General features: G+C 44.8%; 1 protein-coding gene across 1 annotated transcript; it reads left to right on the forward strand.

Annotated features, from left to right (window-relative positions):
* The first annotated feature begins 78 nt into the window (after positions 1-78).
* On the forward strand, positions 79-27,424 carry LOC121393046 (E3 ubiquitin-protein ligase TRIM39-like). Its single transcript, XM_041579048.1, has 2 exons — positions 79-223; positions 25,254-27,424. Exons 1-2 carry the CDS (start codon positions 183-185, stop codon positions 26,797-26,799), a joined length of 1,587 nt encoding a protein of 528 aa, XP_041434982.1. The 5' UTR covers positions 79-182; the 3' UTR covers positions 26,800-27,424.
* The last annotated feature ends 167 nt before the right edge of the window (positions 27,425-27,591 follow it).

Below are 27,591 nucleotides of genomic sequence, written 5' to 3' on the forward strand. Positions count from 1 at the left end.
ACCCGCCCCTCTGGTATCGGAGCCAATCATTTATTTGGGCGCTTAGTTTTCGCCCGCCTACTGGCTATAAAAACCTTCACTGCGCACTCTTTTTACTTCGTACATCTGATACTGTACTGTGTGTCGTACTGTGTGTCGTACTGTGTGTAACACTGGCTGCTTGTTGTTCTGCGGCTGTTCCTATGAAACAGGAAGGAATTATACAAACTAAACCTTCTTATGGGTAAATACTGATTCTCTCATGTTCTTCTGTCTGACATTCCTTCTCTTCTACTGTAGCCTCTGTGTTTTCTGCAACAGCCAAGTGATTGTCATTTATGTGCGTCAACTTTTCAGCATTGGAACTGACTGTGGGATAGTAAGTATAGTAGGGAGAGATGTGTCTATAGTAACAGTGGGATAATAGTCTCTGGGAAGGGAGTGTGACTGTGGGATAGCAGGTATAGTAGGGAGAGATGGTGTCTATAGTAACAGTGGATAATAGTCTCTGGGAAGGGAGTGTGACTGTGGGATAGCAGGTATAGTAGGGTGAGATGGTGCCTATAGTAACAGTGGATAATAGTCTCTGGGAAGGGAGTGTGACTGTGGGATAGCAGGTATAGTAGGGAGAGATGGTGCCTATAGTAACAGTGGATAATAGTCTCTGGGAAGGGAGTGTGACTGTGGGATAGCAGGTATAGTAGGGAGAGATGGTGCCTATAATAACAGTGGATAATAGTCTCTGGGAAGAGAGTGTGACTGTGGGATAGCAGGTATAGTAGGGAGAGATGTGTCTATAGTAACAGTGGATAATAGTCTCTGGGAAGGGAGTGTGACTGTGGGATAGCAGGTATAGTAGGGAGAGATGTGTCTATAGTAACAGTGGATAATAGTCTCTGGGAAGGGAGTGTGACTGTGGGATAGCAGGTATAGTAGAGAGAGATGTGTCTATAGTAACAGTGGATAATAGTCTCTGGGAAGGGAGTGTGACTGTGGGATAGCAGGTATAGTAGGGAGAGATGGTGTCTATAATAACAGTGGATAATAGTCTCTGGGAAGGGAGTGTGACTGTGGGATAGCAGGTATAGTAGAGAGAGATGTGCCTATAGTAACAGTGGATAATAGTCTCTGGGAAGGGAGTGTGACTGTGGGATAGCAGGTATAGTAGGGAGAGATGGTGCCTATAATAACAGTGGATAATAGTCTCTGGGAAGAGAGTGTGACTGTGGGATAGCAGGTATAGTAGGGAGAGATGTGTCTATAGTAACAGTGGATAATAGTCTCTGGGAAGGGAGTGTGACTGTGGGATAGCAGGTATAGTAGGGAGAGATGTGTCTATAGTAACAGTGGATAATAGTCTCTGGGAAGGGAGTGTGACTGTGGGATAGCAGGTATAGTAGAGAGAGATGTGTCTATAGTAACAGTGGATAATAGTCTCTGGGAAGGGAGTGTGACTGTGGGATAGCAGGTATAGTAGGGAGAGATGGTGTCTATAATAACAGTGGATAATAGTCTCTGGGAAGGGAGTGTGACTGTGGGATAGCAGGTATAGTAGAGAGAGATGTGCCTATAGTAACAGTGGATAATAGTCTCTGGGAAGGGAGTGTGACTGTGGGATAGCAGGTATAGTAGGGAGAGATGGTGTCTATAGTAACAGTGGATAATAGTCTCTGGGAAGGGAGTGTGACTGTGGGATAGCAGGTATAGTAGGGAGAGATGGTGCCTATAGTAACAGTGGGATAATAGTCTCTGGGAAGGGAGTGTGACTGTGGGATAGCAGGTATAGTAGGGAGAGAATTCTATTTAAAATATTCAAATTACAATGAACATAAACAATCAGTCAGACTGTTACAATCAAATACAGAAAAAAAAAATCAAAACATCACAAAAATTAAAGACCTTCCCACATTATTTTAAATGTTTCTGAAGATCTACATTCTCTTGTCTTAATAAACATAATGTCTCTGTATATCGCCTCGGTTACAGTCTCAACTGACAGATGAATTTGACTAGTAGTCAACCTGCATCTCATGTGCCATAGATGGTATCGTATAATCGCTATAATAATATACAGGGTCATCCTATCTTGATTCCCAGTTCTGTGACTTGCAATGATTCCATAGGAAAACTTAAACTTTTAATCAGGTTCAGACTGAGCCGGTTAGCCACACTTTCTCTCAGGGAGCGTGAAACTTGACAATCCAGTAAGAAGTGTTCTTGTGACTCCTCTGTTTTGCATCCCCAAGGACATTCCCTGTCTACAATATTCAAATAACTCAGATTTCTCCTCACAAATAATTTGCCTTGTAATGACAGCCATGTGATGTCCCACAATTTTCTAGGCATTCTCCTATCATTCAGAAATCTGATACTCTCTTGTAACATCTCCTCCGGGCAATCTCTGATATTTATTGAGGACACAAAATGCAAATCTAATATCTTCCAATACAAAATTTTCCTTTGAAGAGATCTTAGGTCCTCAGAGCTGACACTCCATTTTTTCAGAATTTTTATTGCTTGTCGCAAATAGGTGGGTACAAGGCCTCCTCTTATCCTTACCTCTTTCCCTCTGCCACCGAGTAACCAGTCTTTGATAAAAGGCGATGCCCAATCTCTAAAGGTGGCCATACACGGGCCGATAAAAGCTGCCGACAGACCGTGTCGGCAGCTTATTGGCCCGTGTATGGGGGCCCCCGACGGGCTTCCCCGATCGAGATCTGGCCGAAAGTCGGCCAGATCTCGATCGGATGGGTTTAAAAACCCCGTCGGATCGCGGCCGCATCTGTTCGTTGATGCGGTCCCGCGATCCGACCGCCCGTTTGTGAATGCTAGGATCCGATCGTTGGGCCCTAGGGCCCACGATCGGATCTGCCCGATATTGCCCACCTCAAGGTGGGCATATCGGAGGGAGATCCGCTCGTTTGGCGACATCGCCAAACGAGCGGATCTATCCGTGTATGGCCACCTTAACACTGACTTCCCACAGAGACTCTCTCCCCTGCACCACCAAAAAGTTAAACTTCAGAAAGATGGTGCAAAAGAAAACCACAGGACAAGGCATGTCCAACCCTCCCCTTTTCCTCTGCAGGAAAGTGATCCCCCTTTTTACTGGGTTGAGCCTATTCCCCCAAAGCATTTGGAAGAACAGGCTCTGGATCCAGGCATAGAAAGATTCTGGCAGCAAGAAGACATAAACAAAGAGAAAAAGTGGAACCAGAAAAGTCTTGATAATGTCAATCCTCTCTCTATAGGTCAGCTTCCATGATTTCCAACGCTGAACCTTTGCCAGACCTGCATTCAGTTTATCTTCCCAATTTACCTTTGCCAGATCACCCTTCCCAAATTTGATCCCCAAGATTCTAACTACACCTGGGGCTATTGGAAAATTCTCAAGTTTAAATACTGGTTCTTTATCTAAAGCCCAAAAAGCTTCCGACTTTTCATGGTTGATCTGAGACCCTGAGGCCTCAGAGTAACTTCTGATGCACTCCAAAACCTTTCCCTCCTCCTCAGGTTTTGATAATACCAGAGTGACATCATCCGCGTATGCTATAGACTTGAAGGATTGACCAAGTGGAAATGGAACACCCTCAAGCCCACAATCCTGCAGCTTCCTCAGAAATGGGTCCAATGAGAAAACATACAGGAGCGGACTCAAGGGACATCCCTGTCTCACGCCAGATTTCACCCAGAAGTCCTTGCCTTTCCAACCATTAATCAATGGGAAGCTCTTTGCCCCTTCATACAAAACTCTGATCCAATCTATAAATTCAACCGGAATGCCGTATTAAGCAAAACAGCCCATAGATACTCATGATTGACTTTATCAAAGGCTTTTGCCTGATCTAGAGACAGAAAGTATTTTCCCCACTGCCAAGCCTTACACCTTTCTAGTGCTTCCCTTAGTGAAAGAACTGCTCCAAAGATACTTCTACCTTCCACTGAGCAGAACTGAGATGCAGAGAGAAGAAAACCTGCCACCATACCCAACCTCTGTGAAAGCACCCTTGCCAGAATCTTCCTATCACAATTGAGAAGGGCAATCGGCCTCCAATTCCCAATGTGCCTCGAATCCTTCCCCTTTGATATCAGAACTAAAGAGGAGTACTGCATAGATGGTGAGATATGTCTTTCAAACAGGCAGGCATTAAAGACTTGGGTTAACACTGGAACCAGATCTTCCCTAAAAGTGATGTAAAACTCAGCTGTTAAACCATCTGGTCCAGGAGCCTTCTTCTTCTGCTGTTTATCAATTGCCTGCCGCACTTCCTCCTCTGTTATCTCTGACACCAAAGGGGAAAAGTCCAAATTTGCAGTGTTAGAAATAGGGGTCGGCTTTAGGAAAGCTTGAATCTTTTCCCCATCCAAAGCCTGTTCTTTGTAAAGGTCAGCATAGTAAGACCCCACAACCTCCAGGATACCCTCCCTAGATTCTTCTAAATTACCCTGCAGGTTGTAAAGACCATCAACCCGCTTTCTCTTAATAGTCTCTTTACAGTTCTGACAAGGGTCCGGAGAGCACGAGGCTCCATAGTCCCTCTCCAGAACCAGGGACTTAAGCCGGTTGTACTGATACTGTCTCAACAAATACTTAAGCCGGTTTAATTTTTCCCCCTCCTCCCCTTTTCGAAACACAGATTTCAAGTCTCCTTCTCAAAGACTGGCTCTCTTTCTCTTTAGCCCTCCCCTTTTTAAAAGAGGCAGAAGTGAAAAAGGTCCGGAAAGAATCCTTAGCCGAGTCCCACCAATCTGCAATAGAATCAAAGAAGTCCACTTTTGATATCTGTGATTTTAAAAAAACACCAAAACGCATCTTTACTTCTTCATCTTCTAATACCCCTTTACTAATACGCCATAAACCCTTACCAGAGCCTGAACCTCCCAACCTACCAAAATGAAAGAAAAGACCTAAATGGTCTGAAAACTCAACCACTATCTCTTTAAAGTTTGAAGACAAAGCTTCTTTTTTAACAAAAATAAAATCAATTCTGCTGCTTCTAGGACCGCACCTGTATGTGTGATGGCCTTCTCTACCTTCACAGGTTGCTAAATCCCTCAAACCAGTATCTTTGATTAGTTCCCTAAAAAATAAACATTCATATTTTTTTATCTTCCCTGTCCTGTCCTTCTCACATAATACCTGGTTAAAATCACCAGCGAAAATAATAGGTACTGAAGTGAAAAGGAATGGTTTAATGTCATTCAATAGAGACCTTCTCTCAGGGATTGCCTGGGGCCCATATATATTAATAAGCCTCACCAACTGCCCTTCTATCAATATGTCCAGCAGTAAACACCTGCCTAATTGAACATCTACCATCTTCTTGACCACAAATTGCTTATCACCTTTGAACAGTATGGCAACTCCCCCTGCAGGTTCTGTGGCTATGGACCAGTAAGAGAGACCCTCCCTCAACTCCCTCCTTGCTATCCTGATTTCATTTAGAGATGATAGTCTAGTCTCCTGCAAAAAGATAATATCAGCTGTCAATTCCTTAAAAAATTCGTAAGCAACAAACCGGGACTTTCTGTTCTTGATACTACACACATTAATGGTGAGAAATTAATTGACAGATCCATTTCTCTTTTTGCCAGAAACCACACTACCGTCCCCTGATCTCTTCACTTGAACCCTAGGTCCTAAGTCAGTTTCCATTTCGTGTTCGTCTAAAGATTCCCATTCTAGATCCAATGACACATCATCTAGTTCTTTTTTGCTTTTTTTTCTGCTAGTGTCCTGGACCTGGTTTTTCCTTTTTTCACTCTCTTCTTCTTCCTCCTCCATCCTTTCCACCTCCTCTGATTCTTCCACCTCCTCTGCCCATGACTTTCCCCCTAGTACTTCGTACCTGTTCTGATTCTCAACAGTCATTTTACCCACTACATTTTTTTTCTTGAATCTCCTTTTCCTGCTTTCCCTCACTGTCTTCCATTCCTCTGTTTTTTCCTCAGCTTTTTTCTCCTTACTAGAAACAGTTGTCACTTTCTTCTGGGCTATATCATTACCATGTATTTGATTAACCTGTTGCACCTCCTGCAAGTCTGTAACATCACCAGCCATGTCCTCCATTAATTGTTCCTCTATGTTGGGAACTGATTTTTTAACATTGCGCCAGGCCTCTGGGCAATTCCTGTAGGCATGGCCAGTTTTAAGGCAGAGATTGCACATGATCTGTTTGTCACATTCTTTACCAGTGTGACCAATTTCCCCACAAAAAGCACACTTCTTTATGCTGCATTTCCCTGCTAAATGAGTTCTGGCACCGCACTTGAAACAGAGTTTAGGCTGACCGACATAATAGCATACTCCTCTATCCTTGCCAATAAAGAAAGAAGTGGGTAGGTGCTTTTGAGAATAACCTTCCGTATTAAGTTTAACCTGTACCTTATACCCTCCTACCCACAGATCTTCCTCATCATATATTTTTACCAAAGGAGATAATACTGTGCATTGCCTTCTTAACCAAATAAGAATGTCCTCTGCATGCACAGTCTCATTTTTTATTATTATTGTTACATTCTTGAGCTCTGGTTTGGATATTGGAATCACTTTAAAATTATGCCATTCCTTAGCATTTTTCTTTAAATTATATTGCCTCCAAAATTCCTCTAACCCATGTGACAGATTAAAGTTTAAGTCAAATTCTATATCAGTAATGCCAATCAATGCATAAATATCATCGGCAGTGAAACCTAGAACTTGTTTGACCAAATTCCTAGCCACAAATCTCCTACCTGGAAAGTCCTCCCTTTTAGGGATGTAGCGAACGTCGGAAAAAAAGTTCGCGAACATATTCGCGAACTTGCGCAAAAATGCGAGCGGTTCGCGAACGGTTCGCGAACCCCATAGACTTCAATGGGAAGGCGAACTTTAACATCTAGAAAAGACATTTCTGGCCAGAAAAATGATTTTAAAGTTGTTTAAAGGGTGCAACGACCTGGACAGTGGCATGCCAGAGGGGGATCAAGGGCAAAAATGTATCTGAAAAATCTGCCTGTTATTGCAGCAGTCAGCAGATGAGATCAGAAGCAGGACAGCTGCCCACTGCAGCTACATACAGAGCACTGCAGTAGAAGGTAGATTACTAGCCAGCAAAGCTACCTAAGCTAAAATGTCCCTCAAACCCCTGCAGACTTCTGTCCCTCCAATAACAGAGCAGTATCAAAACGATTACTAGCCAGCAAACTTTCAACTGTCCCTGAAATCACTAACAGGCAGCAGCTCTCTCCCTACACTATCTCTTCAGCACACACAGGCAGAGTGAAAAAACGCTGCAGGGCTTCGGTTTTTATAGGGAAGGGGAGTGGTCCAGGGGAGAGCTTCCTGATTGGCTGCCATGTACCTGCTGGTCTGGGGTGAGAGGGCAAAAAAAAGCGCCAACAATGGCGAACCCAAAATGGCGAACGTCGCGCGACGTTCGCGAACTTCCGGCGAGCGCGAACACCCGATGTTCGCGCGAACAAGTTCGCCGGCGAACAGTTCGCGACATCTCTACTCCCTTTCACCTACCCATTTGATTTTAACCACATTTTTTCTCTTGCCATATTCTTCTTCTGCTCCATCCTCTACCTCCTCAAACAGATTCTTTTTCCCCCAAACACCCCCTGCTTGTGTATTCCCTGCCTCGCTGTTTGAAGATACAACATCACTTTTGTTTGTGGATGACGCAACAACTTTTGAAAAAGACATTTTGCTTCCTACAATTTTAGAAAAAGACACAGAAGCCTCCCCACCTGCCATAGGAATGTTAGCAGTTTGCTCAGAAGAAACACTTTCTGTTATGACACTTTCTGTTTGTTCACAAACTGCCCCTCTCATAGGAAAAGCATTGCCTGCCTGCTCACAAACATTATCCAGCTGCTTTGAGAGATCAGAAACCTTTCCTTTTGACACAGAAACATTACCTTTTGTCCCAGAAGAAGAAACAGCCCCATTTTCCTTTGCTGAAAGATCACTAGCAGATTGACTGAGAGACAAATCAGCCCCTCCCCCCATTGCCAGAGAAGCAGCAGCAGTTACCTGCTCAGGTGAGCAATTAGGAACATTTGCATTTGCAGCAGAGGGATTAGTGGCTCGTTTAGAAATGGACAAGGCACCTTTCTCCTCTGATAACTTTGCTTTTGCATTTTGGGACTGTTCACAAAAAACATTTTCACATTCATTTTCTTTAAGTAATTCAGCGATCTTACATAGTCTTTCTGATGCTATATCCCCTCCCCCCCTTTTCATTTCCTCAAACCGTTTTTTGTTATAATATAGTTCTTTCCATGGCTCAATAACCTCCAAAATAGATTTAATCTGAATATCAACCTCCTCTAAATCTTTGTTTAAGTACGCCAGGTCTCTTATAGTCTCTGTTCTCTTTTGCCCCTTTAGCAAATTAAGATCTTTTATAAGTACGTCAATTCCTTTGGTGAGTGCAGATTGTTTGGTCTCTAAGCATTTTAAATCATTCAATGCCGTAATAATCTTATCATATTCAATTACTGCACCACACACAGAGTCTTTCTCCAGAGGGTTAGATAGACCCAATTTAGGGTTGGATTTCACAGTCTTACATGCAGTGTCCTTTCCAAAAAAAGAAAAATTGTCTACTCGCCCCCCATTTGGAGCTGTATCAGTCCCAGGGCTCCCTTCCCCCTCAGTCTCTGTAACACCAGTGTTCTCACCAGCCTCCTCCATATTAGAACTCACCAAACATTCAGAAGTTAGGATTTCATTATTCTGGCCAGAAGATTCCATCAGCGCTGTTTCAGCTACTTTTCGCGCTATTGCTCCAGCCGTTGTCTCCATTGCCACAGTAGCCTCTAAATCTTGCGGTACCTCCTGTCCTCTTGCTGCCGAGACTTCACGCACTTCCAGGTCTAGCTCCTCCATCACTGCACCGCAGCTCCCCGCAGTAACACTGACTTCTGGAGCCTGATCCAAGACGCAGCTCTTACTCTCTTCGGCTTCACTGCATGAGGACAGCTCATTTCCCGCTGGCTCTTTCTTTGGAGACTTTGCTCTCGTACTTCTCCTTCTACGCTCAGAGGGAGCTGCCATACTGGCTTCAGCAGCCCTCCTTCCATATCCAAAACAGGATCTCTGGCTATCACCAGGGGTATTATTTCTCTTCTTCCTCATTATTGAGGAAAGAAGGAAATGTTTAAGCCAAAAGTAAAAAAAAAGGAAAAATAAACAAAGCAAACAAAAAAAAACAACTCCCAATTAAGGGAAGAGAGAAAGGAAGGGTAACAACCCTGAACTAAACCCCCCAGACCCGCAAGGGCCTGGGAGAAACCTCACTTACACAGCACACTAGACACACGACCACTCAGTTCGAGAGTATAATCGTCTCTGAGAAGGGGGTGTGGCTGTGGGATAGCAGGTATAGTAGGGAGAGATGGTGTCTATAGTAACAGTGGATAATAGTCTCTGGGAAGGGAGTGTGACTGTGGGATAGCAGGTATAGTAGGGAGAGATGGTGCCTATAGTAACAGTGGATAATAGTCTCTGGGAAGGGAGTGTGACTGTGGGATAGCAGGTATAGTAGGGAGAGATGGTGTCTATAGTAACAGTGGATAATAGTCTCTGGGAAGGGAGTGTGACTGTGGGATAGCAGGTATAGTAGGGAAAGATGGTGTCTATAGTAACAGTGGATAATAGTCTCTGGGAAGGGAGTGTGACTGTGGGATAGCAGGTATAGTAGGGAGAGATGGTGCCTATAGTAACAGTGGATAATAGTCTCTGGGAAGGTAGTGTGACTGTGGGATAGCAGGTATAGTAGGGAGAGATGTGTCTATAGTAACAGTGGATAATAGTCTCTGGGAAGGGAGTGTGACTGTGGGATAGCAGGTATAGTAGGGAGAGATGTGTCTATAGTAACAGTGGATAATAGTCTCTGGGAAGGGAGTGTGACTGTGGGATAGCAGGTATAGTAGGGAGAGATGGTGTCTATAGTAACAGTGGATAATAGTCTCTGGGAAGGGAGTGTGACTGTGGGATAGCAGGTATAGTAGGGAGAGATGGTGCCTATAGTAACAGTGGATAATAGTCTCTGGGAAGGGAGTGTGACTGTGGGATAGCAGGTATAGTAGGGAGAGATGGTGTCTATAGTAACAGTGGATAATAGTCTCTGGGAAGGGAGTGTGACTGTGGGATAGCAGGTATAGTAGGGAAAGATGGTGTCTATAGTAACAGTGGATAATAGTCTCTGGGAAGGGAGTGTGACTGTGGGATAGCAGGTATAGTAGGGAGAGATGGTGCCTATAGTAACAGTGGATAATAGTCTCTGGGAAGGTAGTGTGACTGTGGGATAGCAGGTATAGTAGGGAGAGATGTGTCTATAGTGTTAGGGAATAATCCAAAGACCGGAGATCACCGAGGTAAAAGGAATAATCCAAGTTTATTATTTATATAATAAACATACACGAGCTCCGTGGGTTCTGATACACAAGTAGGTCAGAACTGAGAAACAAAAGATTGACCACACATTATATACTCTCTGGTGGGGAACTTCATGGGAATGGTATGTGAAAGGAGTACGGAAAGGAGTATAGGGAGTGAGGAGGAGTACAAGTCAGTGTGATTAGCTAGTTATGTGAAAATAAAGGGAGTACCACTATGTGCGAGCTTCAAAGATATTGCACCTTGTTACTGAGAACAAAAACATAACAGTAATACGAACCTTCTCACAGATGTTACACATAACCTTGAACAGTTTCTAGAAGGGCCTCATGGGCACCTAGAAACTGTTCACTCCATTAAGGGGGACCAAGCAAGGCCTGCAAGACTTTTCCCCTACAACACCTCCCTTTTGTCAGTAATACAAAACAAACAATTAAACATAGCAAACCTTATAAATGCAATGCATACAACCTATATGAGAATACATCTGGTATATAATAGTCATACACTGTGGTGGTTCATTGAAGTCAATTTTAGACTTTTAGTGTTCTTAGGATAGACCAGAACAGGTTTTAGAAGAACTTGCCTTTAGAAAAGAGTGAGACAATAAGGAGGCACAGCAAGAACAACAGCAACAAATGATGTTAGGTAGACAATAGATGACTAGAAGGATGACACCAACACAAACGAGGATCTTGGAACCATGTGGATGGGTCCAACCAGGGGAAGATGGATTGTTCCTTGTGATTGGTTAAAAAGGTGTCCTTCCTCTGCTAAACCTTTACCAGGTGCTTGTCATCAATGTAATTACAACTGTACGTAACCCTCCTTGACTAGCTGGAAGATAATCTAACACTAAACAATGCGGCAGAACTTCCTTCTTCAATTGTTGGAGTTCATGACTTACTATCTTCAAACTGTTGTCATATTCATTAGTAATGTTATCAAGCAACAACATACTAGACATAAGGCTAAAGGCTTTCTTAATGCAACATCTATTTACCTCAGGGGAAGTTAAAGAGAGCTCTTGCCTTACCTTTAAAGATGCACGCTTCATTAGGAAGTGTGCTGGAATCTGAGCTATCTTAATATCTTTAGCTTCCATATACCAGGTGGGATGAAGCAATTTAGCAATCATACATACACCATGGGAGCCTTTTGGTAGCCACGGATAGGCACATTTACCACAAACAAAGTAATAAGGTGAAGGAGGTATAGATGATTAGCGGAACTGTTGATACAAAGGCCATCAGAACATAAGTGTACCAATTTACCAATCTCCTTGGGCGACAACGTTTTATGAAACTGGAGAAGTGTTAAATTACATCAAGGTCTGTTAACTATATCCTGACAGGATAGAGATTCTGCTACGTATGTCATACTGCGAGCTGACAAAGGATAATGTGTACATATCCATCAATCAGTAATAGTGTGGATGCTGCTATAACATACATTTTAACAAAAGCATTATCATTAGGCTCAAACAGTTATGCATATAAGCCTCTTTTTGACACCCTTAACCTGATCGGTTGACGACACATTAGCCTCCGAAGTTGGTGAGGCTGCTGTTGTTTAACTTGTGAGTTGTCGTTGCTTGCAGGCTTTATGAGTGCTATCGTCAGCACAGCAACGAAGATAATGATGTGCAGTACGGAGACACAGATGATAAGTCTTTTATCTGGCTTTGGGCCAAAGCATCTGGCACACAGAGACATGATGATGCTGCTGAGGATCTTCACCCGATGGGGACCTACGTCTTTTGCACTGCACGTTAGGGTCCCTGGGACTTAGGTGGTGGAGGGAAAGAGGCGTTATTATGTCCTACAATTCCCCCCCACTTACACCGCAGGTGGAAGTTGAGATTTCGGTTGCCCTTCAACCTTTACAGCTGTTTCTGTGACTAGGTGTACCTGGAATGGTCATTTTCAGCGAGGTTGAAGATCTTTGGCACTGTGTCTCCTTATGAGGATCCAATCTCCTGGAATGAGAGCATGTGGTTCCAGAACATCCGCTGGATCTGGTAATGAAGAATGAACTCGAGAACACGATTTGGTCAGTTCCTTATGTAACTGAGAAACATATTCAGTCATTCTTCCATAGTTCATGCAAAGAAGATGAGTAGAAGGAAAGTACTGAGCCATGCGTGCTTGTCTCTCAAACAACATTTCATATGGGGAGAGTTCACTTAGCCTTTGGGGAGTGTGCATGACAGACATAAGCACTATATCAAGGGCATCGGACCACACAAGTGTAGTCTCAGCACATACTTTACTTAGCCTGCTTTTAATAACACCCTTTAGACTTTCCCACTAGCTTGGGGATGATATGGTGTGTAACATTTGATGAATCCCAATGTCTGTGTGCAGATGTATTACATTACCTGTCCCGTGAAACGTGTACCTTGATCAGAGGAGAATACCTCAGGCAGTCCATAACTGCAGACAATCTCGGCAATTAACTCTTTAGCTATAGCTTCATCTGAAGCTTTTACAATGGACCCAGGGAATTGGTCAACACAAACAATTACATATTCATAGGTACAACATTTAGGTAACTGTAGGAAAACTGTAGCAATATCTGAAATTGTTACATTGGTTTAGGTCAGTGTCTGATAGGTGTTGGAATAGTCTTACCTAGATTATATTGCAAACAAATAAAACATAATTATACATATGTGGCTGCAATAGACGAGAACCCGGGGGCAAACCACATTCCTGACACTACATCACATATCCCCCCTTAAAAAGTGTGGGTGAGATCATGTGAGGCAGCAACCAAATATGGTAACAGAGCACGGGGTGCAACAGGGCAATCACCTAAATGCCAAACAAAAAAAAAAAAACATCAACATTCGGAGTATGTGTACATCTGGCTTTAAACCAATGTTCCTTCTCCTCAGGTTCCATTTGGTCGTGAAGGGCTGATAAAAACAGCACTAGAGGGAACAGGTAGAGTTGGGTCTTTTACAACACATGCTTTAAACATTTTATAACACAATGCTGCTTGCTTTGCAGCTACATTAGCAGAGGCATTATCTTGTGCTACAGGGTCAGAGTACCCAGTGTGGGCTTAGTACTTAATGACTGCAACCTGTTTTGGTAGTCGGATTTGGCACTACCGGATGGGCTGCAATAACAACTTTGTTAACTGCTCTGAGATCCTGAACAAAACGCCACTCATTCTTGCCGGGCTATTTAATTGGCAAGATGGGCATATTTACAGGGCTAATCCTATGGTTTAACACTCCCTTATCAAGTAACAATTGAATTACTGGGCAAATCCCCTATACCTTTGCCCTGGACAGTGGGTACTATGAGATATTGGGCGGGGGGGGGGCTTGGGTCTACTTGTATGGACACTGGTGGGATGGATGACATGAACCCAACATCTGTTGGTGATAAAGCCCACAAATCACTTGAAACACATTGTAATTTAGGAGGTACAGAATCTTCCTCCTCAGAAATTTCCTTTAGTGACAGAAGATTAGCAGTATCTAGTGCATTGGTCATCTCAGACACTTATGGAGGCAGGACAGGCACAAATACTGCATCCGGATTACAGTATATGGTGCACACTGGTTTAGAAAGGATGTCATTACCTATGAAACTGTTGGGGATGGAGGCACTTAAAAGAAAGGCAGCTTTTGTGGATACAGGACCAATGGACACTTCCGATGGGCTTGTTTCCGCCATAGGGATAGGATTTCCTCCAACTCACACTGCCGTGACTACATTACCAGATAATGGCAGGTTTGAGTGAGTCTTTAAACTGAGCGGGCAGCACCAGTATTCAGTAAACAAAGTTAGGGTCTTTTAATTAATAAACACTTCAATTAGGAGGTCTGGATGGTGATTAGAAGTGTTTGGAAATACTGGTACCGGGGCTGCGTCGCACCTTCAAGCAGGATTTATGAGGGATGCATTGGAATGTGAAGGGGCTGCATCTCCTGCAGGGAAAGGGCTTTCTTTGAGGATATGCACTTATATGCATAATGCCCTTGATTATTACAATTAACACAAACAACTGTCTTTTTGTCACGGTTACCTGACCTGTTCTGCTGTCTGTTAGTTATTGTTTCTGGAGTTTTGGGAATTATCCTGGAAGTTGTTAGACTGTTGCTGAACGAGTAACACCTGCTGGGGCTTAAGACAGGAGTTCTCAACTTGTGGCAACGGCAATTATCTTTTCTAACTTCTTATGCTTCCAGGCAAGACTATGTATGCTGAGGTTACTTTGAGGATCATTTAGTAGTCCTACCACAAAGGTAATAGCATACTGGACAGCAGACCCTTTGGCATCTTGGTTAAATTTGAAAACTATTTCCCAAGAAGCTTCTGAAAGAAAAAAAATGGTGCTTACTGTACTTTTCAGAGCATGGAAACAGACTCTGACTTGGGCTGGGTCAACAGGGTTAGTATCTCAATACATTTTGTCTAACATTTGGTAATCCCCTGGACCACACACTTTGAGTACAAATAATATATTGGTCTAATTAGGCTTATGAGCACCATTGACACACAAGAGTTCCTGTGCGAATTTGTGTGGATTAGTATGGGGCTGTGGAACATCTTGAAAAATCCTTCTAAGATCTGTGTGTTTTTAGTTAGACGCACTTCTGCAGCGTCCCCCGTTGCCCCCCTTTTTCTCTACTTTGTATTGTACGGGCGGGGTAGAGCTTAGCTGTGGGGCTGGGGACAGCCTGCTCGTCTGTATCTGAGCTATAACTTTCAGAGAACTTATCTCTGAGCTGTTTGTCTTTTTGGTGTAAATTTTTTTTCACTGTTCTCTATTATCTAACTTAACCCTTCTGCTATCAACTTTTCTTGTTCCTCTATTTGCTTTCTAGCTTCCTTTGATTCTTAGGCACTTTCCTGACTTTCTAGGACACATACTTGACCATTTACCTCTTTTGCTGCCTCTCTCTTGCTCTTAGCTATTACGGGAAAACAACCCATCATAGAGTAGGGAGGCTGACGGCTCTATGTATGCCTTATGAGTTACAACCACTCAAGTCTGTGGGGCTAAAGCTTCTGATATATCACTGCTGTGCTGCGTATGTACTTAAATGCTTGTACTCTTGTCTGGTGATCCCCTGTATCATTGGGAGGAATGGCAAATTACTTACTCTCTGTAAGTGTACTCCACTTAGGCAAGTAAGCCACTACATCTTTGCCATATTTAACAGCAATCACACTACCTGGTGAATGCTCTACAGTCACTCTGCCTAGCGACTGTCTTGCGCTCACTCTCCTTGGTGAACGCGCAGAGGTGATCAGCCTCTGTTCACAATCCTCCCCACTAGGGCGAGATGCTCCTAACGGAGTCTTACACTCATTCTGGCCAAATGCCTTAGTGAGCCTATTTCATCTCAACTAAAAAAATGCCCTCTTCCCTCAAGTACGCATACTATCTTGGGGTATACTGGGGTCTAACCAGGTAAGTTAGTACAATTCTTATAAGCAACAAGAGTATAGAAAAGTTAGAACTCTTTTTTTTTTTTCACTTTGCAATTAGTCGCCAATCACATGCACATTCATACAGGACACATGGTCAAGACAAACATAGATACCTCGAGTGATCACCTTGGGTCAGGCTGCTTGCACAGCAACACCCTGTCCGTTTGGAACCGGAGAAGAAAGGAGACAGAACAAGGTATGCTTACCCTGTGTGGCCACTCCTGTTCCGTTAGTTCTCCGGGTCCTCACTGTGGAATGGGTGAAGTCAGCATCTTGAGCCTGCCCGCATTCTCCACCATTTTGTTAGGGAATAATCCAAAGACCGGAGATCACCGAGGTAAAAGGAATAATCCAAGTTTATTATTTATATAATAAACATACACGAGCTCCGTGGGTTCTGATACACAAGTAGGTCAGAACTGAGAAACAAAAGATTGACCACACATTATATACTCTCTGGTGGGGAACTTCATGGGAATGGTATGTGAAAGGAGTACGGGAGTATAGGGAGTGAGGAGGAGTACAAGTCAGTGTGATTAGCTAGTTATGTGAAAATAAAGGGAGTACCACTATGTGCGAGCTTCAAAGATATTGCACCTTGTTACTGAGAACAAAAACATAACAGTAATAAGAACCTTCTCACAGATGTTACACATAACCTTGAACAGTTTCTAGAAGGGCCTCATGGGCACCTAGAAACTGTTCACTCCATTAAGGGGGGCCAAGCAAGGCCTGCAAGACTTTTCCCCTACAACAGTAACAGTGGGATAATAGTCTCTGGGAAGGGAGTGTGACTGTGGGATAGTAGGTATAGTAGGGAGAGATGGTGCCTATAGTAACAGTGGATAATAGTCTCTGGGAAGGGAGTGTGACTGTGGGATAGCAGGTATAGTAGGGAGAGATGGTGTCTATAGTAACAGTGGGATAATAGTCTCTGGGAAGGGAGTGTGACTGTGGGATAGCAGGTATAGTAGGGAGAGATGGTGCCTATAGTAACAGTGGATAATAGTCTCTGGGAAGGGAGTGTGACTGTGGGATAGCAGGTATAGTAGGGAGAGATGTGTCTATAGTAACAGTGGATAATAGTCTCTCGGAAGGGAGTGTGACTGTGGGATAGCAGGTATAGTAGGGAGAGATCGTGTCTATAGTAACAGTGGATAATAGTCTCTGGGAAGGGAGTGTGACTGTGGGATAGCAGTTATAGTAGGGAGAGATGGTGTCTATAGTAACAGTGGATAATAGTCTCTGGGAAGGGAGTGTGACTGTGGGATAGCAGTAGTAGGGAGAGATGGTGTCTATAGTAACAGTGGATAATAGTCTCTGGGAAGGATGTGTGACTGAGGGATAGCAGGTATAGTAGGGAGAGATGGTGTCTATAGTAACAGTGGATAATAGTCTCTGGGAAGGGAGTGTGACTGTGGGATAGTAGGGAGAGATGGTGCCTATAGTAACAGTGGATAATAGTCTCAGGGAAGGGAGTGTGACTGTGGGATAGCAGGTATAGAAGGGAGAGATGGTGCCTATAGTAACAGTGGATAATAGTCTCTGGGAAGGGAGTGTGACTGGGATAGCAGGTATAGTGGGGAGAGATGGTGCCTATAGTAACAGTGGGATAATAGTCTCTGGGAAGGGAGTGTGACTATGGGATAGCAGGTATAGTAGGGAGAGATGGTGCCTATAGTAACAGTGGATAATAGTCTCTGGGAAGGGAGTGTGACTGTGGGATAGCAGGTATAGTAGGGAGAGATGGTGCCTATAGTAACAGTGGATAATAGTCTCTAGGAAGGGAGTGTGACTGTGGGATAGCAGGTATAGTAGGGAGAGATGGTGCCTATAGTAACAGTGGATAATAGTCTCTGGGAAGGGAGTGTGACTGTGGGATAGCAGGTATAGTAGGGAGACATGGTGCCTATAGTAGGGATGTAGCGAACGTCGGAAAAAAAGTTCGCGAACATATTCGCAAACTTGCGTCAAAAATGTGAACGGTTGGCGAACGTCGCGAACCCCATAGACTTCAATGGGAAGGCGAATTTTAAAAGCTAAAAAAGACATTTCTGGCCAGAAAAATGATTTTAAAGTTGTTTAAAGGGTGCAACGACCTGGACAGTGGCATGCCAGAGGGGGATCAAGGGCAAAAATGTATCTGAAAAATACATTGTTGACACAGCGCTGCGTTTTGTGCTGTAAAGGGCAGAAATCACACTACATTTCTAAACCTGTGTAATAAAATGCTTTAAAACGTCCGGCGTCTACATGCCAATCAAGTCGTGTAAAGGTTACAGCCTGTTCACACGCAAAGACGAAACGCGGCGCTTACTGCAACGCAAAAAAACGCAAAGAGCTTTAATGAATGATACCGTCAAGTGAGCAAATAATAGTTGTTAATTACTAGTTGAGCTTGTCACCTCCAGGATGTTCGTCCTGTTGGTGGCAATATTTCTGTAGTGGTGTGTTTAGCAGTCACCGTGCTTGTGCGCACGTGCACTGTCAGGCAGAGGTAATTCAATGTACAGTGAAGTGAACCAAAAAACACTGATTCTGCAGTGTGGGCCCAGTTTTGGTCTACTTTATTGATCACCTGCGGTGACCATAAAAGATGCGATTTTGCCACTGTTGCAGAACCCTGAAAAATTAGGCATGTGTACTTTCCTGAAAAATTTGTTTTTTTTGTCACAGCCACTGAAGCACAGAGGCCAGAAAAAATATGCCATATAAATGCTGAAAATATTCATTTTTTTTTGTCGCACCCACTGCAGCACAGAGGCCAGAAAAAATATGCCATATAAATGCTGAAAATATTCATTTTTTTTTTGTCACAGCCACTGAAGCACAGAGGCCAGAAAAAATATGCCATATAAATGCTGAAAATATTACATTTTTTTTGTCACAGCCACTGAAGCACAGAGGCCAGAAAAAATATGCCATATAAATGCTGAAAATATTCTGTTTTTTTTGTCACAGCCACTGAAGCACAGAGGCCAGAAAAAATATGCCATATAAATGCTGAAAATATTCTGGTTTTTTTTTGTCGCAGCCACTGAAGCACAGAGGCCAGAAAAACTCAGGATTTACCTGGATTCAAATTAAACCAGTAGGGTTTGCACCCTAGTTTGTAACGGTGGTGGAGGGAGGAGGACGCTAAAGGACAGCTGTGTGTGGAGTCATGAGGCGTGCAGAGAAGGACAGCTGCATGGGGAGTCAGAAACTCAGAACAAGTCTTCCGGCGTGCAGTAACCCTCCGAGATCCACCCCTCATTCATTTTAATAAAGGTGAGGTAATCCACACTTTTGTGACCTAGGCGAGTTCTCTTCTCAGTTACAATCCCTCCTGCTGCACTGAAGGTCCTTTCTGAGAGGACACTTGAGGCGGGGCAAGACAAGAGGTTCATGGCAAATTGTGACAGCTCTGGCCACAGATCAAGCCTGTGCACCCAGTAGTCCAGGGGTTCATCGCTCCTCAGAGTGTCGATATCTGCAGTTAATGCCAGGTAGTCCGCTACCTGCCGGTCGAGGCGTTCTTTGAGGGTGGATCCAGAAGGGTTCTGGCGCTGCCTTGGACAAAAAAACATTTGCATGTCTGACGTTACAGAGTGGCCAAAGTGCTTTGTCCTTGCAGGTGCGCTCGTGGCAGGATTACTGGCACCTCTGCCCCTGGAATGTTGATGAGTTCCTGAAGTGACATCACCCTTAAAAGCATTGTACAACATGTTTTGCAGGCTGGTTTGTAAATGCAGCATCCTTTCAGACTTGTGGTATGTTGGTAACATTTCTGCCACTTTATGCTTGTACCGAGGGTCTAGTAGAGTCGCAACCCAGTACAGGTCCTTCTCCTTAAGCCTCTTGATACGGGGGTCCTTCAACAGGCATGACAGCATGAAAGACCCCATTCTCACAAGGTTGGATGCAGAGGTATCCATCTCCGCTTCCTCGTTATCAAGGACTGCATCATCCACGGTCTCCTCCCCCCAGCCACGTACAAGACCAGGGGTCCCCAAAAGGTCACCACTAGCCCCCTGTGAAGCCTGCTCCTGTTGGTCCTCCTCCTCCACAAAGCCACTTCCTCCTCTGACTCCACTTCTGACACCTCTCCCTGCGTTGCAGCAGGTGCCTGGGTTCGTTCTGGTGATTCCGACCAGAAATCGTGCACTTCCTGCTCCTCGTCACGCTGGTCTACAGCCTCATCTGTCACTCGTCGCACGCCACGCTCCAGGAAGAAAGCAAAGGGTATTAGGTCGCTGATGGTGCCTTCGGTGCGACTGACCATGTTTGTAACCTCTTCAAAAGGGCGCATGAGCCTGCAGGCATCGCGCATAAGCACCCAGTAACGGGGGAAAAAAATCCCCAGCTCTGCAGATCCAGTCCTACCACCCAGTTCAAACAGGTATTCGTTGACGGCTCTTTGTTGTTGCAGCAGACGTTCCAACATGAGGAGCGTTGAATTCCAGCGAGTCTGGCTGTCGCAAATCAAACGCCTGACTGGCATGTTGTACCGCTGCTGAATGTCAGCAAGGCGTGCCATGGCTGTATAGGAACGTCTGAAATGGGCCAACACCTTCCTGGACTGCCTGAGAACGTCCTGGAATCCTGGGTACTTTGAGACAAAACATTGGACTATTAAATTCAGAACATGTGCCATGCAGGGCACATGTGTTAAATTGCCCAGTCTCAGTGCTGCCAACAGATTGCTTCCATTGTCACACACCACTTTTCCGATCTTCAGTTGGTGTGGGGTCAGCCACCGATCGGCCTGTGACTGCAGAGATGACAGGAGTACAGATCCGATATGGTTTCTGCTTTCCAGGCTCGTCATCCCCAAGACAGCATGACAACGGCGTACCTGGCACGTCGAATAGCCTAGGGGGAGCTGGGGGTGCACAGGTGTGGAGGAGGAGGACCCAGCAGCAGAGGACAAAGAAGAGGAAGAAGGCGAGGTAGAGAGCGAAGGAGGAGTAGAGGTGGTGGCAGAACCGCGTGCAATCCGTGGCGGTGACACCAACTCCACTGTCGTTGTTGAGCCACACATTCCCTGCTTCCCAGCCATTACCAAGTTCACCCAGTGGGCAGTGTAGGTGACATACCTGCCCTGACCATGCTTGGAGGACCATGCGTCAGTAGTCATATGGACCTTTGGCCCAACACTAAGTGACAGAGATGCGGTGACTTGGCTCTGCACATGGTGGTACAGGTGTGGTATTCCCTTTTTTGAAAAAAAATTGCGGCTGGGTACCTTCCACTGCGGTGTCCCAATTGCTACAAATTTGCGGAAGGCCTCAGAGTCCACCAGCTGGTATGGTAAAAGCTGGCGGGCTAAGAGTGCAGACAAGCCAGCTGTCAGACGCCGGGCAAGGGGGTGACTCGCAGACATTGGCTTCTTACGCTCAAACATGGCCCTCACAGAAACTTGGCTGGTTGCAGATGACTGGGAATGGGAACTGGTGGTCAAGGTGGAAGGCGGAGTGGAGGGTGGTTCAGACGGGTCAAGGACAGCAGAGGTAGAGCAGTAAGATGCTGGACCAGAAGGAGGGTGGCTTTTAGTTTGCCTGTTGCCTTTGAGGTGTTGCTCCCAAAGTGCTTTGTGCTTGCCGTTCATGTGCCTTCGCATAGAAGTTGTACCTATGTGGCTGTTGGGCTTCCAAGACTCAGTTTCTGACTGCACTCATTGCAAATTACAACGCTTTTGTCAGAGGCACACACATTAAAAAAATCCCACACTGCTGACCTTTTTGAAGCTGGCAATCTGGCGGTAACAGTAGAAGTTGGCGGCATTGGCGGCAATGGCGGGTGCGTTGGCCGGCTGACCACAGGTGGCGATACATGTTGTTGCCCTACTGTTCCCTGCGAGCTGTCCTCCCTGCTTCTTCCAAGTCTTATTCTCCTTCTGCCTCTCTGACTCTCCGTCTCTCCATCTGAACTATCCTCCTCTTGCTCTCTTCTACTGGGCACCCACAAAACATCAATCTCCTCATCATCATTCTCCTCAGATGCATCAATTTCTTCTGACAGCTCACAGAAGGAAGCAGCAGCGGGGACCTCCTCATCACTCATTATGTCCATCTCTGTTGTGTTCTCTGCCAGAATTAAATCTGGTGTAACGTCCTCATCTCCTTCATCTTCTTCTGCCAATAATGGTTGAGCATCACTCAGTTCAAGAAACTCATGTGAAAATAACTCCTCTGACTCCAGTGAAGAAGGGGCGCCGGTGGTGGAGGAAGTGTTACGTGGGGTGCCCATAGCAGTGGAGGATGAGGATGTTGTGGTAAAGTTAGAAACGGTAGAGGATGGGGTGTGCTGTGTAAGCCAGTCAACTACCTCTTCAGCATTTTGGGAGTTCAGGGTCATTGCCTTTTTAAAACTGGGCAATTTCCTAGGGCCACAGGATAGCATAGCAGCACGGCCCCTAGTGCCTCTGCGTGGCGGCCTGCCTTTGCCTGGCATTATTTTTAAAACAAAAACAACAACAACAACTCAGGTGGTGGTTCTGGAGACGGTATTATTATTGATATTTAGACAGAATGTGAACAAGCTCACACAGCTAAGTGGCAGTGGTTTGAAGAACACACTGGGCAAATAATGCCTGCAAGGTCAACGTATACACTACTACAGCAGTGGTGGATACGGAATATATTATTGCTGCTTGAAAAACGTCACTCAGGTGGTGTTTCTGGAGACGGTATTATTATTGATATTTAGACAGAATGTGAACAAGCTTACACAGCTAGATGGCAGTTGTTTGAAAATGAAGAACACACTGGGCAAATAATGCCTACAAGTGCACTACTATTGGTGCACTACTATGAAGAACAGCAAACAGCACTGTACACGTTAAAGAACAGTAAGATAAGTAAAATAAAAAAAAAATTAGATGTATATTAAAAAAAAAAAATTTCTCGGGTTGGTGCTGCTGAACTACTAGGAGCAGCACAGTAGCACATCAGTCCCACTCCCCAACACTGCTAGACTAATAGCACTTGGCTGTTATAGTAGCAACTAGCAAAGTAAAAAAAGAAAAAAGAAAATAAAAGCAGTCCTTACAAGGACTATTGGGTTATTACAGCAGTCAGCAGATGAGATCAGAAGCAGTGCCCACAGCAGCTACATACAGAGCACTGCAGTAGAAGGTAGATTACTAGCCAGCAAAGCTACCTAAACTAAAATGTCCCTCAAATCCCTGCAGACTTCTGTCCCTCCAATACAGAGCAGTATCAAGTAGATTACTAGCCAGCAAAGTTACTATCAACTGTCCCTCAAATCACTAACAGCTCTCTCCCTACACTAGCTCTTCCAAGCACACACAGGCAGAATGAAAAAACGCTGCAGGGCTTCAGTTTATATATGGAAGGGGAGTGGTCCAGGGGGTGTGGGGGTGGTCCAGGAGGGAGAGCTTCCTGATTGGCTGCCATGTATCTGCTGGTCTGGGGTGAGAGGTCAAAAAAAAGCGCCAGGTAAGGCGAACCCAAAATGGCGAACGCTGCGCGACGTTCGCGAACATTCGGCGAGCGCGAACAGTCGATGTCCGCGCGAACAAGTTCGCCGGCGAACAGTCCGCGACATCCCTAATAGTAACAGTGGATAATAGTCTCTGGGAAGGGAGTGTAACTGTGGGATAGGGATGTAGCGAACCGCCGCCGATGTGTTCGCGAACGCCGTTCGCGAACACCGGCAAAATTTGCGAACTGTTCGCGAACTGTTCGCGAACTTCGATCATCCGAAAATCGTTCGATTCGAACGATCGAAGGATTTTAATCGTTCGATCGAACGATTTTCGTTCGAATCGAACGAAAATCGTTCGATTTTAGCGATCGAATGGTCGAATGGGCGACCGATTTTGACGCGAACGCCTATTGGCGAACGTCGCGCGACGTTCGCGAACTTGCGGCGGACGCGAACAGTCGAAGTTCGCGCGAACTAGTTCGCCGGCGAACAGTTCGCTACATCCCTACTGTGGGATAGTAAGTATAGTAGGGAGAGATGGTGTCTATAGTAACAGTGGATAATAGTCTCTGGGAAGGGAGTGTGACTGTGGGATAGCAGGTATAGTAGGGAGAGATGTGTCTATAGTAACAGTGGATAATAGTCTCTGGGAAGGGAGTGTGACTGTAGGATAGCAGGTATAGTAGGAAGGGATGGTGTCTATAGTAACAGTGGATAATAGTCTCTGGGAAGGGAGTGTGACTGTGGGATAGCAGGTATAGTAGGGAGACATGGTGCCTATAGTAAAACACTTATCCGGTCTCTTATTATCTCCCGCCTTGGATACTGCAACCTACTTCTCTCAGGTGAAGTGCAATGTTATCTAAATGCTGCTAGACTCGTACTTCCCTCTCACCTCTCAAAATCATCTGCTCCCCTATCCACATTCCTTCTTTCGCTCCCCTTCTCCTCTAGAATCAATTTCAAACTACTCAGTTACTTCAAAGCCCTTAACAATTAATCCTCTCCCTATGTTTCATCTGTGATCTCCAAATACTCTCCTTCACTGAACCTTCTTCTTGCTGCTGATCTTCCCTCTCTTCTCCTCATCACGTCCGCTCATTCCCATCTACAAGACTGACCCCATCTTAAAAACAAATGCTCTGTAAGGCTACACATTTATTATAGCAATTATTACTCCACTTTCTATTCAGGCCTCTCCTGTTCATATTCCAGCCTTATTCAAATCAGCTGCAAATGGAAACCAGGGAGCTGCTGAATAAAAAGCGAAATAAGTAAAAAAAAGAAAAAATAATAACTGGAGACAAATCTGCAATTGCTTTTCATTTTTATTACTCCAGTTGTCCCCAACTTTTTTTTTTACCCGTGAGCCACATTCTAATGTTAAGAGTTGTGGAGCAACACATGCATGAAAGTTCCCTTGAGGTGCCAAATAAGGGCTGTGATTGGTTATTTCATAGACCCTATGTGGACTGGCAGCCAACAGGAGGCTCTGCTTTGCACTATACTTTGTTTTACTGCAATTAAAACTTGCTCTCAAGCCTGGAATTCAAAAAGAAGCACCTGGTTGAGGTCACTGAGAGCAACATGTTACTCCTGAGCTACTGGTTGGGGATCACTGCTCTACACCATACTAATAGTTAACTATGTACAACACTGCCCTTTTTTAGTGCTATATATTGGGGAAGAGATTGGTGATGATGGGAAGAGATTGATTATGATGGGAAGAGTGATTTGATGTAAAGAGGGAAGAGATTTGGTGGGAAGAGATTAATGGGAAGAGATTGGTGGTGATGTAAAGAGATTGATGATGGGATGAGATTGGTGGTTGGGATGACGGGAAGAGATTGATGATGAGAAGAGACTGTTCTATCTTTGTGATTTTGTCTGGTGCTATACTATTGACATTGTGCACTCACCGCAGTCCTGCTCCAGTCTGAGTTCTAAATCATTAGATATGTTGAGGTGACATTTTTCTTTTTGCTTCTGCTTCACAGGATGGCGTCTGCTGATCTGAGAGAAGATTTGAGCTGCTCCATCTGCCTGAGCATTTATACTGAGCCTGTAATGTTGCCATGTGGGCACAACTTCTGCCAGGGCTGCATTGTGAAGGTGCTGGAGACCCAGGAGGGATCTGGGGGTTACACCTGCCCTGAATGCAGAGAGGAGTATGAGGAGCGCCCCGCCCTGCACAGGAACCGGACTCTGGGGAACATAGCAGAGAAATGTAGTCTTGCTCAGCCGGAACCGGGGAAGACTGAGATCCTCTGCACTTACTGTGACTCTCCTGTACCTGCTGTTAAATCCTGTCTACAGTGTGAGACCTCCCTGTGTAATGGTCACTTACAGAAGCACAACAAGTCTGTCCAACACACCTTAACTGAGCCCACCTGTTCCTTCATGGACCAAAAATGCTCCATCCACAGTGAAATCTTCAGGTATCACTGCTGTGAGGACTCTGTCTGTATCTGTGTGTCCTGCTGTCTGGCCGGAGAGCACAGGGGCCACAGGGTGGAGCTGCTGAGTGAGGCCTCTGAGAAGAAGAAAGAGAAACTTGGGAAAGTTTTGGAGAAACTGACCCTGGAGCGAGAGGAGGCTGAGAGAGAAGTCCAGGGGCTGCAGGAGGACCTCAAAGAAAAAGGAGCAGGTGAGACTGAGAGAGTCACTGTCCTGTTTAGAGACATCAGGAAATGGGTGGATTCCCTTGAGAAGCAAATGCTGGATGTGCTCTCCAGGCAGAAAGAGAAACTTTCCCGTGATCTCTGCGACGTAATCCAGAATCTGGAAATAAAGCAGGACGAGCTGTCCGGCAAGATCCGTCACATTGAGGAGCTGTGCAACATGGCAGATCCACTCGTTGTCCTACAGGAACGGGAATCCCACGGAGCTGCATTCTGTGGGGCGGAGGCGGCGGATGATACAAAGGTCCCTTCTGTACGGGATCTGGACAAGGGACTGATCTCAGATACATTAGTAACAGGCTTAGCTGAGATTATGCGGGAGGTAAGGGCAAGAGTTTATGGGCAGGAGGCTAAAAATGTCTTACTGGATATCAGCACAGCCGGTCAATTTGTCTCTGTATCTCAGAACAAGAAAACTGCGTCGGAATCAGACATTGCCCTTTACCCAGACTCCCCGGATAGGTTTAAGGAATATAACCAAGTTTTATGTAACCGAAGTTTCAAATCAGGGCAACATTACTGGGAGGTGGAGGGCAGTACATTGGGGGATTGGGATATAGGGGTGGCCTATCCCAGTATAAAGAGAGATGGAGAAGAGTCGGGTATTGGCAATAATATGCATTCCTGGAGTTTGTGCAAATGTGCTGATACATTTTATATATCGCATAACTTTAGTGAAATTCCTGTATCCCCCTCCTGCCACAAATATAGAATCTCGCTGGACTATGAGGCCGGACTTTTGTCCTTCTATGAGCTGAGTAAACCAGTGAGACACTTGTACACCTTCACTGCCTCCTTCACTGAACCCCTGCACCCAGTTTTCTGTGTGGGTGACCAAGGCTGGGTGAGAATTTGCAAATAATCCCACGATTTTCTGTACATTTCCAGCTCCTCCTCTAATGCATATTATGCCTGGACGTGTACAGGTTGGTGCAGACACGCGTGTGCTGAGGAACATGGGAACAGCAATACTGAGGGGCTTCTGTTGTTACAGGGAAACCTCTTGTCCAACCAGAATGTTCATTTAGTTTCATTTTATATGTAGTGTGTCACAAATATGTATGTGTGTGTGTGTGTGGGAGTTGCAGGAATATGTTCCCAGAATCTGTATCCCTGCTGCTGTTCAACTACAATGCCCACCATCTCTATTAGTAGTAGGGCGATACAGAGAAAATATTTCTTGTGTTAAAGCGTTTATCTGTTAATTCTGCAAAAAACGTCTTATTTTATATGAGCGAGAACTAATGATCTAGTTCTGTAAAGGAGCCATCAATGACACTGGCCTCCTATTTATGCCTATACATGAGCGTGAGCTGCCCAACTGCTTGCGTGAGACTTATTGTGTACAGCATGGGGACCACTAGATGGTGCATTAAAGGAAAACTATACCCCCCCCAAACAATGTAGATCTTTATAAAAATATGTTGCATAAAACCGCTCATATGTTAAACCCTGCTTCATTTAAATAAACCATTTTTATACTTTAATAGTGTGTGTCACTGAGTAATCCTAAATAGAAAACTGACATTTAAAAAAAAAAAAAACACGGGCCGCCCCCTGGGATCGTATGATTCACGGTGCAGACAAACAATCCAAACAGGTTGGGTCACCTGAGCCAATCAGTGGACAGAATTCTGTCTTGTATGTGCGTAAG

The sequence above is a fragment of the Xenopus laevis genome, chromosome 9_10S (assembly GCF_017654675.1).
Source record: "Xenopus laevis strain J_2021 chromosome 9_10S, Xenopus_laevis_v10.1, whole genome shotgun sequence".
In the NCBI taxonomy this organism is placed as follows: Eukaryota; Metazoa; Chordata; class Amphibia; order Anura; family Pipidae; genus Xenopus; species Xenopus laevis.

What these genes read in the sequence shown, in the direction of transcription:
- LOC121393046 (XM_041579048.1), top strand. Translation starts at nt 183, where the DNA reads ATGAAACAGGAAGGAATTATACAAACTAAACCTTCTTATGG. An exon ending in CAAACTAAACCTTCTTATGG is followed by an intron (nt 224 to 25,253) that starts GTAAATACTGAT and finishes TCTGCTTCACAG; the next exon opens with GATGGCGTCTGCTGATCTGA.